Source organism: Pavona decussata, unplaced genomic scaffold (assembly GCF_977016875.1).
Source record: "Pavona decussata unplaced genomic scaffold, jaPavDecu1.1 SCAFFOLD_23, whole genome shotgun sequence".
In the NCBI taxonomy this organism is placed as follows: domain Eukaryota; kingdom Metazoa; phylum Cnidaria; class Anthozoa; order Scleractinia; family Agariciidae; genus Pavona; species Pavona decussata.
The window spans coordinates 229,969-241,762 of NW_028145446.1; the positions used below are offsets into that span (position 1 = coordinate 229,969).

At 38.8% G+C, this 11,794-nt stretch overlaps 1 protein-coding gene across 1 annotated transcript; it reads right to left on the bottom strand.

Annotated features, from left to right (window-relative positions):
- Positions 1–5,132: 5,132 nt before the first annotated feature.
- On the bottom strand, positions 5,133–9,629 carry LOC146485928 (uncharacterized). The gene is made up of 3 exons (XM_085102474.1): positions 8,029–9,629; positions 6,131–6,443; positions 5,133–5,284 (listed from the first exon to the last, which is right to left on the bottom strand). The coding sequence occupies exons 1-3, from the start codon at positions 8,078–8,080 to the stop codon at positions 5,275–5,277; spliced, it is 375 nt and encodes a 124-aa protein (XP_084958600.1). The 5' UTR covers positions 8,081–9,629; the 3' UTR covers positions 5,133–5,274.
- Between the last annotated feature and the right edge of the window lie 2,165 nt (positions 9,630–11,794).

The window sequence follows — 11,794 nt, forward strand, 5'->3', positions numbered from 1 at the left end:
TTAAAACGATTGTCGGATCCGTGTTAGCCTGCGAACACAGACGGATTTACCGTCTGTGTTCTCAGGCTAGATCCGTGTGGGCGGATAAGATGAGAATATTTATGAGACAATAGTGAGCTTACGCAACAGGACGGCTGAGGGAAGGGGACGGTGAAATATCGTTGTGTGACCAACATGACATCTTACTGCCTTCACATTTTTAGGAGATTTTCGACTAGAACTGGTGTTCTTTCATCTGTGACAACCTGAAAACCACGAGCGGTAGGAATGTTACAATCTAGAGTCATGAAAACTTGGTCACACAAACACAATTTGCCGTCCTACCACATCAGCCGTCTTGTTGGGTAAAGTTGCTATTGTATTGCAGACGTATACGCTTGGACGGAGCCTTTAAGTATGAAATTAAGGCATTGAAATATCGTGAAAAAAAATGGCCGACTAATAGGCCATTTTCGTTACAGCATGGTTTAGAGGAATTTTCCAGGAATGTTAATTTGACAAATTATCTTTGCTGACCCATCTACAGAAGCAAAGTCCAGGTTTTACTAATTTTCAATAATAAATAAGTTTTCAGCAAAGAAATTTGTCATACAGAAAATTGGCGAGTTTTGTCTCTTACACGGTCGAGCCAAAAATATTTGGCAAAGAAAATTGCTCAAAGAAAATTTTCTCGCACTGCAAGTAGATCGGAATGTCAATGGAGCAAAATATAACTCTGAGCAACAAAACAGTTCAAAAAAAGGAAAGTTTGAGTTATCAACTGTTATCAGGTGTTGAATTATTGCATTTGTTATATAACTAGTCTACAACTAAGCAAAGAAAACTGTAAGACGTTCGAGGTATAGGGTTTACATATCCAGTCCATCAGAAAAGCGAAAGTACATTTATCAAAATAGTTCGCTTCGTTTTCTCCGTTTCTGAGGACTCTAACTAAGCTTGTGGTTGTGTCGCTACATAAAAAGTGGGAACTTTGATAATGGTGTTGGTAGAAGTAGCAGTTTGCGTCGGGCGCTGAGAGTGTTGTGAAAAGTGCGTTTCGGGAGTACTGTTCCTTCATCAGTAAAATGAGCCTTTATAACTGCATGGCATCAAAAATACGTACCATGAGTGTATATTAAACTAAAAATAAAAACGAAAAACTAGAAACCGCAGCCCAGATAAAGTTTAGCTAAATTTCAAGTAAAATTTCTTCTACATAGCAAACATATATGTATTCTTAATTCTATTAGCACGAAGCCGTGGCACATTAAAATGGTGCTGTTTGCTAAGGTTATAACGTGAATCATCATGCAATGGTAGAAGGATTGCCCTAAGCTTGTGGCATGGGTCGTCTAGTATGGTGTTGAAAAGCTTCTGGCACAAAAGCTCATAACAATCTAACATAGGTCTTATGCCCAACTGCTGCGGAACTTCGCGCACCCCTGAAGTTACTCAGCTTTATCGGCGTTGGATCCGATTGCCTACACGATGAATTTGTTCGATATCAAGTTCACTTCCACGCGTGTGCTTTAGAACTTGCTCGAGAAAAATCTCAAATTCCATTTTATTAATGGCCCTATCTCCCACGAGTCTCCTGTAGCTCAGTGGTAGAGCATCCGAACAAGTAATCGGAAGGTCTTAGGTTCGACTCCTGATAGGAGCACTCGGATTTTTTTTCCGAGTATGCCTTTGTCATTTACTGATTAACATACATCATTCTCTTCTATTTTGTTGTTGAGAATTTTCTGAAAGGCAGTAATATAAATCAAACTCCCTTACCTTAACTATGGAAGGCTCCTTCGTGGGCGAAACGAGTCAGACTGAAAAAACTTTGAGTGGATTAACTGCACACACCGCCTTTTTGTTAGCTAAAACCATCTGTCTTTTTTTCCTTTTCAACTTGATCTTTTGTATGAAACAAAGCAAACTTGGGTATTCTCAAAAACTACTCATTTTCCATCGTTAGAAAAAAGGCTCTATTTCAAGGGCCAGTGAGATTTCCATATAAAAATAAAGGTCTAAATTGAGAAACTTGTTGGCTGTGCGAGCGATAATATTTGACAGTCGTTAAGTCAAGTTTATTGAGGGTCGGTTAAGGATCATCAAGTTTGTGAATTCATTGTTTAGAAGTTAAATTGTCAGTTTCCTCAGTCTATGAGGTTCAGCTTTCATGACTGTTTAAACCGTGCAGTCTGACTCACACCAATGAAACAACACATGAGACATCCCACATCCGACAAAACAAAATCGTTTCTATTTTTTGCATTTGTTTTGTTTTAATAATGTGAATTTATTCAGTAACACGCAATGGTTCTGTGGAATATCTGTTCCTCAGAACTAAATTCGGATTAAATTGTGAAGCAAAACCAGTGTTTTCTTTTGGGAAAGGTCGCCTGAAACTTCCGCAACGTAGAAAAACTAATCCCTTTTGCTTTCGGAGGGGCAAATATGTCGTTAAAACTGCGAAAAAAGGCCAGCTAGGACTTTTGGAAAGCCAAACAGGAGCTAGCCTGCAAACACAGACGTATTTAATATTTGCTTTTTAAAAGATCAGGAAATAATGTAGGAATCCAGGAAACAACACTTAACTCTATTTTGCTATGATGTTCTTGTTAAGGCCTGGCTAAACTAGGAAACATTGTTGCGAAAAACATTGTTTCTTGTTATGTTTTCGAGGTGGCTAAATTAGGGGGAAGCAAACAAAATGTTTTGCTTCCCCGGTGGCTAAACGAGGAAACATTGTTTCGGAAAACAGAGGGTCACGCATGCGCATAATAATAAACTGACTTTGTTGGTAGGAAACATTGTAAATGAGCAGCACTGGAAACTAGCCAACATTGCTTTTATGGTGGCTAAACTGGGAAACATATGTTTCAGAAGCAAAATTTGCGTCTGAGTAGCAAAAATGTTTTTGACCTGAGGCAAAAACATTTTCTTGTTTCCGAGCAGCAAAATTTGTTTCCGCAACATCTGTTTTCCGCGCGGCTAAATTGGGAAACATTTGCCTCCGCAACAGTGTTTCGGCAACAATGTTTCCTAGTTTAGCCAGGCCTTTAGGTGCTTCTGATTAAGAAACTATTCTTTGACATTGTAGTCTTATTCTGCCCATGCAAGTGTGCAGATGCTGCGTCTCACTAATAATGAAGAAAAACAAAATATGGAAACCCAAGTTCTTTAAAAAATGAGATATTTTTGTTTAATTAAATGAAATTCATATATTTGAATTGCGGGATGGAAGAATTAATGAATGAATTATTCAATATAGACTTAATGTCTGGTCCCGTGGGAAATATTTAATTTTGTCTTCCCGAGTCTCGATCAGTTTCCAGAGACGAAGTCGAGGAAAATATCGACACTCGAGGGAATACAAAACTAACTATTTCCCTCGGGATGAGAAATTAAGTGCTTTGTTCAGTACAGCCACAGAAAAAGAAATATCCAAACGACAACTTTGAGCAACTTTATTTCTTTTAACGCTCTAAATCAGATGATCCACTCACATGAAACATCCACATGCTATTGTTTCCAAGGCGTCAACAATTGCTGAATTGTATCCCGCCCGGGATACAGTTAAGCCACGTGATCGCTAACCAGCCAATGACAGTCGGAGTTAAACCTGAGGAAACCGCAGCTGTTTAACAAAGAGCAGATAACTTTATCCCCTGGATACATTAATTTCTTCAGTTCAAATAAATGAAAAATACAATGTTTCACTTCTATCTCTTCTGATGACCGCCAAGTTCCAAATACGAAATTTGAAATTAGCAACCACTGGGTTACTTAATTCCCAACAGGCTTATCACATTCTGTTTGTGCAAGGGATTGTGCTTTACCCAGGTGATCCTTTCTAAATGAACCATTTTCCTATTGTCGATATTGAACTGGAACTGAAGTACCATCACCCTGCCCTTTCAATGTTGGGTTGTTGCTGATTGTTGATTGTTGATTTGCCGGCGGAATTGGGACCCGGGAATTGGGAGAAACAACCTTGGGATGGGAGGGGAGGGGGCACGAGAAGGGCAGTATTAGCTATAGCTTGGTTGTACTACTGTACGTAGCTTGCACACGAGATTTAAGAGAAGAAACATTTACACATGAGATTTTTTTCAGAATATATCCACTTCAAGAGCCTCCATTGCAAGCTAGATCCACTTCAATACCAAAAATACGAAGATGATCTATTGAGGCGATGTTCGGGACTTCTCAAGTCGATAAAATGAAAAATAAACGCTTAAAAAATGAAAACATTATCACGATACTGTGGTGTGTTTATCCGTTTGTTTGTTTGTTTGTTTGTTTTTTACTATATTTACCATCATCTATTTAATTTTAAGCGGCTTTAAAATAGAGTGCACTTGACGTCAATTTTCATAGATTTTCTCCGAGTTCCAAATAGTTTTGTGTGTTGTTCACGTTAATCACACTGAAGGCTGATGAAATCACGCAGGAAAATCCGATGAAAGTTTAGATGTATTCCTAACAGCTCTATTTATTTTAGCCTGGAGGTGGACACAAAATGCCGGCGCTGGTTTTGACCATTTACTTGAACTTTTTAATGTTAAAGTAAATTAACATCACAAACGCTGTGACTTTTCTTACAATTTATCTGATAGAAATGTCGTATGACATTTAATTGTTCACGTGACACGATGTTTCCATGACAGCACGATTTTGACAGCCATGTTTTTTCAGTGGAAATAACCTGCTATACCGCCTTACTATAGCTGTTTTAAAAAGTGTTTTGAGACAATAATTCACCGGAAGAGTAATTTTCACTTAACCTGTAAGGTATATGGAAAGCATTTCAAAACTTGGAAAAGCTTAGAAAAAGGAACAAGCTATTAATCATTTGTATATATACATATATTTTTTTCCGTTTAAATGTTGGAGGAGTAAATGTCGATCTACCGATGGAAACCAAAACCTTTTTACTCTAGTTCCCACCGCTTATTGAGCCATATAATGCTGTTCTGATATTTTTTCCCGCTTTCTAACAACCTAGAAATGCTATTCCCCCACCCCCTCCCACAGCGGACCACCGATCTCTTTCACGCTCTCAACATACTTTGGAGTTCCCTAAACTGAGGGTGGCCTTCTTTCAAGCGAATCCTTTTTTTTTTTTACACATCTGATGTTATCAAAGCATTAAAACATAACGTGAAGCCACTTTTTATTTAATATCAGTTACAGAAAATTCTGGTGATTCTGGTGTACATATTATTTTAACAACAACGCAAATTCTCCTTTTGTTGTCAGCTTCCTTGAGACCAAGCCACTTTCATTTCCAGTATTTTCTCAAGGATTCCTAAAGGAAAAAATGTTAAAAGAAAGTAATTCAGAACCCGAGTTAACGTAAGATAAACATTTCGGGTTTTAATGTAATGCAAAAAAGCCTCGAGGAGTCACGTGACTACGGAAAGTCACGTGACAGAAGCTTGTTTGTTGGACACCACTTGAAGAATAAGCCCGGTCATGACTTCTCTAAGTGTTTCCGACAGACATGTTTCTGCCACGTAACTCCCAGTATCAAAATAAAATGAAAACGAAAAACAGCCGCAAAACAACTTTCCTTTTAATGAACGTAGTTTCGGTTCTCATCCGCAGATGTAAAGCTTAGGCCATACAGGAGCCCACGACTAAGCCTTGGAGTTGGAGTCAACCCTTTTCCAAGTAGATTTAGTTTTAGAACGAGGTCTGAGGGGACCTTTGGAACGCCCACAGTTCAAAATACTACTCAATCAAAGAAGAGAAATGTCATTACGTCATACCTTTTCGCGGAAAAAGGTTGATGCAAGGAATTATTGCAGATAAAGGCTCCTATACATGGGCTTCTGGACCAAACAAATCATGTAAGCGGAAGTTTGACTTGGGAAAACAAAGGGCTAAGTATAATTACAGTCAACTCCCTTTATTGCGAACACCCTCGACACCGCGAGTTAGTGTCCTTAATAGCGAGAGTCCGTAATAGCGGGAATTTATTTTAGACAAACGTCTATACTCTATTTTTTCCGAGGATTTAGCTGTTGTCCGTATTATCGGGGTGTCCATAATAGCGAGGTGTCCGCGAGGCGAGAGTTGGCTGTATTATGAAGTTAAAGGTAATTTTATCAACCGTCTGCTGTCCCGGGGTTAAGAAGCAAAACGAGTTTACCGTCTATTACAAAGAGACGTCGAACAGCACTTCAAGGCTCCATCATATCCACCACAGCTCACTTGTGCCACCTTAGATCCCCAGGGCGTTTCACATTCGGCTCTTGTGCACATTTGTTCAGTGAAACATGTCCTGGCGAACTCGTGGACATCGGTTCCATCCTTCATCTTTGATACGCGATGCACTGCCATGCAGGTGTCCGCAAAGGAGGGACAACTAAACACTCTACCATTGTTTCGATCACAGTCGGCCCAAGATTTCTTTGAGTAGCACGTAAAACACTTAAGAGGCTTAAGACGGGGGCCTGATAAACCTGAAAAAGGAAGGTTTTGATCGAATATTGTTTAATTTATGAGGAAAATATACATGGCGTTCGTCCAATGCCCTCCCAGCTTGCCCGCTTTAGATTTCTTTCGTCTTAACATTTTCACGGGCGTTTTTACAACTCCGTTTACCTCAAACACCAGCTACACACTAGTCAGTTATTTTTACTCTTCGCACAACAAACGCGATTTCTCCAATTAATCACCTCGATGGCATGCATGCAGGGCCGGACAGTAACACGAGCCACTGAGTCGGGGTGACCCCGCTAAATTCGAAAAAAAATCAACTATCTGGGCATTGCTGCCGGCTTTACAGTGGCTTATTTGACGTCGTTCAATTTGTAAAGGAAGCTGGTGTTCAATCGTGCCAAAAATTAGCAAGCAATTCCTGTCACGTGACCATCATTGAGCAACTGGATCAAATGCCGGAGAGAATAAATCGAATAAAAACAATTAAACAGCGAATCTGTTTAGGTATCTCTGCTACGACGCCGGCATGATAGTTTACTGAATTTAATGATCTCTTTCTATGCAGTTTCTTTACTGACGGAAATAATTCATTCTTCCATGCAGTCTTAGCTTCAGCACCAGCAGAGAGTCTGGTAACGCTTTGGATTTATTTGGCACTTTTGTTATGTCGTTGTTTCAGTTTCACACGATTAGTTAGAGTTTATGTAACTTTCGTTTCCTTTATAACTAATTTAAGTGAACTTCCCGTACTGCTGTTGCTGAAATGCCTTTGATTTGTTAAAATTCGAGTTAACGAAGATTATCCTTTTCGGGTCCATGTAAACTGCCCTTAATTTGTTTTTTATCGACTGAGTGGTATAAGGTAATCCATAAAAAGATTGCAAAGCTGACGTTTTGAGCGCTGGCTCTTCTTCGGAGTGACTCGAGTAAGAGTCAGGGTTAGAATTCGCTGTGATGAAGGGCTAGCCCTCTAAACGTCAGCCCTCGAATAGGAAAACAAATATTCGTTTTCACTCCTCCACCCGGACGCAGTGCTTACCAGTTTCTTCAGAAACCGTAACCCTTTTAATATGGTTTGCTGGCTTGTTTCCCGACGAACATCAAGAGAAAGGCACGGAGCTAGAGAGGTCGTATAAGCTACCTCAAAACAATTTCTCTCACAAATCACAACAAACGCAAGCGATATATGTACAATGCACTTATCCGCAGAACTCGCAGCAAGTAGTATGAAGGTTGCGTGATATAATTGTTACCAGTTCAGATGAAACAGTAAAAAAATTGACCTTCAATAATTAAATGGTTTTAATTTCGGCTAGCACAGACTGTTCTGACGGTAACTGGTTGTATACGAGCACGAGCACCGTTTACGGAAAAAGATTGCCTCATTTAACAGATACATAAGTTTGTTTTATACGCCTAACAATTTTTAAAGTGTAAACCTCCTTGCTCGAGCTACATGCAACCCACAAACGGCATTTACTCACTGTGAAATATACAGGATTTAAGAGTTATAGGGCTGAATATTAACTGAAAAATTCTAAATCTAGATCATGCAAGAATAAAGCTTGATTAATTAACGTACAGGAGTGAAGCATGATTAGTTACCTGTGGTAATGAGACTGAGAACCAGCAAACTGCAGATGAGACGAGCATCCATGACTACTATGTTCCCAAAGCAAAGCTCTCGTGCAAATCGGTATCATAAGGGAAGGAAGCTTTATACCTGTTATGTGCTGAAACAAACAACGTCTACGTGCAGTTACGTGCCAACTAGAACACATGGTTTCACTTTCAGCTGCTCATGCTACGAACGGGGGAAGTGCTCCTTTGAAGATGGGTGTGGTGGTGAGCCCGTGAGTTTTTATCCTACCTCAGAACTACATGTAATTCAAATACTAGGAAATAAATAAACATTAAAGTCGACTCTGTATGGCTCTTGGATTTTGTGTCGTTTAAAAAATGCTGGTTTTTGAAAAAGGAGAAAAAGCACCGGATTATCTTAAGAAAAACCTCTCGGAGCAAAGAAGAGAAGCCAGGCTTCGTTCCTAGGCCACATTGGTGGGGACAAATACATGGTTTTATCAACGGAGTTTATATGGTAAATTGGCCACCAGACGAGATAAAGAAGCTCACGTTTTCAGCATTGAACCTTAGTCAGAGTGTATCGACGGGAACTAGCTGTTGGTTGTCTGTTCAGGGTTAGTTATATCTTACGCAGTGCATGGAGCTAAGCTATTGGTTGGAGGCGAGTGCTCTCAGCACTGCGCTATCCACCCTCCACTTTCAAGCCAATGAATCCCGGCCAAATCGTTGCAACAAATCCATGTCATATTTTAAACGACAATGGGAAAAATTTATACTTTACCTTCGACCAAGACTAGCAAAAAATGATCCATATCTGTTTTAGACGAGTAAGCTCAAAGCATATTTGAAAGTAATACCGCAGAAATCTTAACCATACTCACGCAAGATAGTGAAAACATTTTGCAAAAGATCCAAAGGAATCAATCATTTATAATTAAAATGAAACTTTCCTCTAAGCGTAAAGTTTGATTTTATTTGGTGGAAAGTTTGTAATATGAAATCACAGCTGAAACTGCATTCAAGAGATAAAGTTGTTCATATTAAGGAGAAGGTGTGTAGATTAATATTAATGAGATTGATTTGGCAGTTTTTTGGTAGAAAGCCCAAGAAATTATCTTGGATATTTAACCTTTCCTAGCTTTTTTGCGGTTGTTTATTTGCTTAGACAAGTCCAATGCCAAGTATTTTTTCAGCCAAGTTTTCAAGCCGACAATTCCCCTAGGGGCACCCCTCAGCGGTTCATTTTGGTGGATATCTGTTCGGAATGAACATCTCAGAAATTTGGATTCAGTTGTAAAGAAAATCCAACTTTTCTTCGGCAAAATGACAACTCAAAATTTCATAACACTGGAAAACTAATTCCTTTCTTGTTTGAAGGGGAAAATATTGTTGTTAAAAATGCAAAAAAAAAAGGTCAACTAGCATTTTCGTAAAGCCCACAGCAGCTGGTAAATTCGGAGATTGAATAAGTTTCCGTTCCCTCAGACTTTGTTCAACTTAAATTTTCAACTAAAACATCCGAACAGATTAAACTGTATTAGCTTACACAAATTTGTCTTAAAAAGGGCAAGAAACGTTCTGGGAACACAGGAGACAGCATTTGAAGTATTTTGCTTAAATGTTCTCGTTGTTGCCCTGTGCCGGCATGAGTGCGGTTCCATGACTTGTAAGAGCTCTTCCAGATTAATTCTCTTAACTTCTGTGCCCTATTTCAGATATCCTAAAATCTTCTCCCTGTCGATAAGGTGTGTTTTTTTTATCTTTTCAACAAGTATTTTAGCACTTACAGCAATACGTGAGTACTTCTAATTTATTCCAAGACTAAAAGCTTTTTTATGAACTTTAACCGATAAATCGGGCAAGGAAAAGAACGAAAAATCTGTGGCAGAGATATCTATTTTTTTCTTTGTTTTAATTTGTAGATTGAGAAAAAACTACATAATGCTTTAATTTAAAAACTTACAAATGATTTAAAAATTGCAAATATTTTAAAAATAGAAAATACAAAGACAGCAACAAGAAATAACTTAACTTTGCGCATTCTGTTATTACCGGAAATATGAGTTTAAGAGCTTTCGTTGTATGGTAGAAAGCATGTGTATTCTGAAACTAACACAACCTCTCCTTGTAGGCGCGCTGATGAACTGAACGGAAGTGAATTTTTAGTACATTGTAATTTGAATTTCATGTAAGTGCGATCTCGGCTACTAGTCCGATTGGCACAGAGCATCACTGCAAACTAAATAACCATGTTGTATTACTGCAGGGAAAACTGAGTAAAATTGTCTCCTCAAAAAGCAATGTATCGCGGAAGGAGTTCCTTTTAGTTTTTGATATCGCGCCAAACTTCATCCTAACTTGCTGTTACGACAGTTTCTAATGTGTGCTTTGGGATAGAAAACTGGTACGACTTCGTAATTTCCTTGTTCGCGTTCGAAATTTATCATAACCTGCGAACTACGAAGAGGCCAAATATTAGAAGTGCGTTTACGGCAAACGGCAAACTTGAGATTCGTATTTATGTTTGCCTGAAAAAAACAAATGAGCACAGACACAATAGTGCAAAATAATTCTGGCCTTCCATGCTAACGCAAGACTACTCAATTTTATTGAGAAACTGAAAACAGGGAGCAAATGTGAAATAAACATGGTCACGTGGTCATTTCTGCCGTCTGATTGGTGCCGCTAGGTTCAAGCGCCCTCTTGAAATATCCTTAGACTACGAAAATATCTCCTTACCAAAATCGTCACTTTGATTCCCTGTCCATATTCAAAGTGCATCTTTTAAAAGGTCACTCATTTCTAACAAAAATGTGTCCCAATGAAGTATTTCTTCACCCTCAGTCGAACAGCAACATCCAGGAGTGAACATATAACCTTACCAAAATCGTCACTTTGCTTCCCCGTACATGTAGGGGTGAATGCGGTTCGTTGCCTTCGCCAGAGTCAAATAAAGGAATTGGCAATGGAATTAGCATGCACCACTAAAAGTCTTGACTTTGTGCAATCAACGATCTCGATCTCCAACACGTAATCAGCCATTCAATTCAGCTTACATCGACCGAAGCATTCCGCGTAAACGGTCTTTGAAGTTCCCGTTGCTGTAGTGGTCGTATGAAACGTGACCTTTGCTAAATTTTACCGACAACTAATCTGCAATTTTCTCAGGAAACTGTTATCGCGTGACGTAAACAGTGACTCGTGATGGTCTGCTGATGACACCACGTAATCACTAATTTTACAAACATTGCAGGCACTTTGATTAAAATGCATTGTCTCTAGGCCAGGCAAGGTAAACAAAGAACATTTGTCTTACGGGTGAATATATACCAGACAAAACGACAACCCAAGAACGAATTTCGAAATATCAAAATTCAACTTGATATCAAGGTCCAGAGGTCACAGACGGCAGAAATGAATAAACAAGATTATTTAATTTCCTTTGTTTGTTTCCTCTTGGCCTCACTGCTAAGCTGAATTTTAATATTTCGAAAGGAGCCTATTACAATGCAAACTTTAATGACACTCCATGAAGAGGGCTTTTCAGTAACAATAATAATAATTAATTTACAACATTGTACGTCAAAACGATAGTAAATCCAAAAGTTACAATATGCAATGGGAGTAAAAATTAAGCTAATGGTTGCTAAAAATAAAGAGATAAAGCTTTATGTAAAAGCTAAGACAGACTGGAAACGAAAGCGGCGAATAAGTAAACTATAAGCTTAGATTTTTTTTTCTGGATTTAGGAGAAGACGGTTTTCGAAGCACCACTGAGTTTCGAATT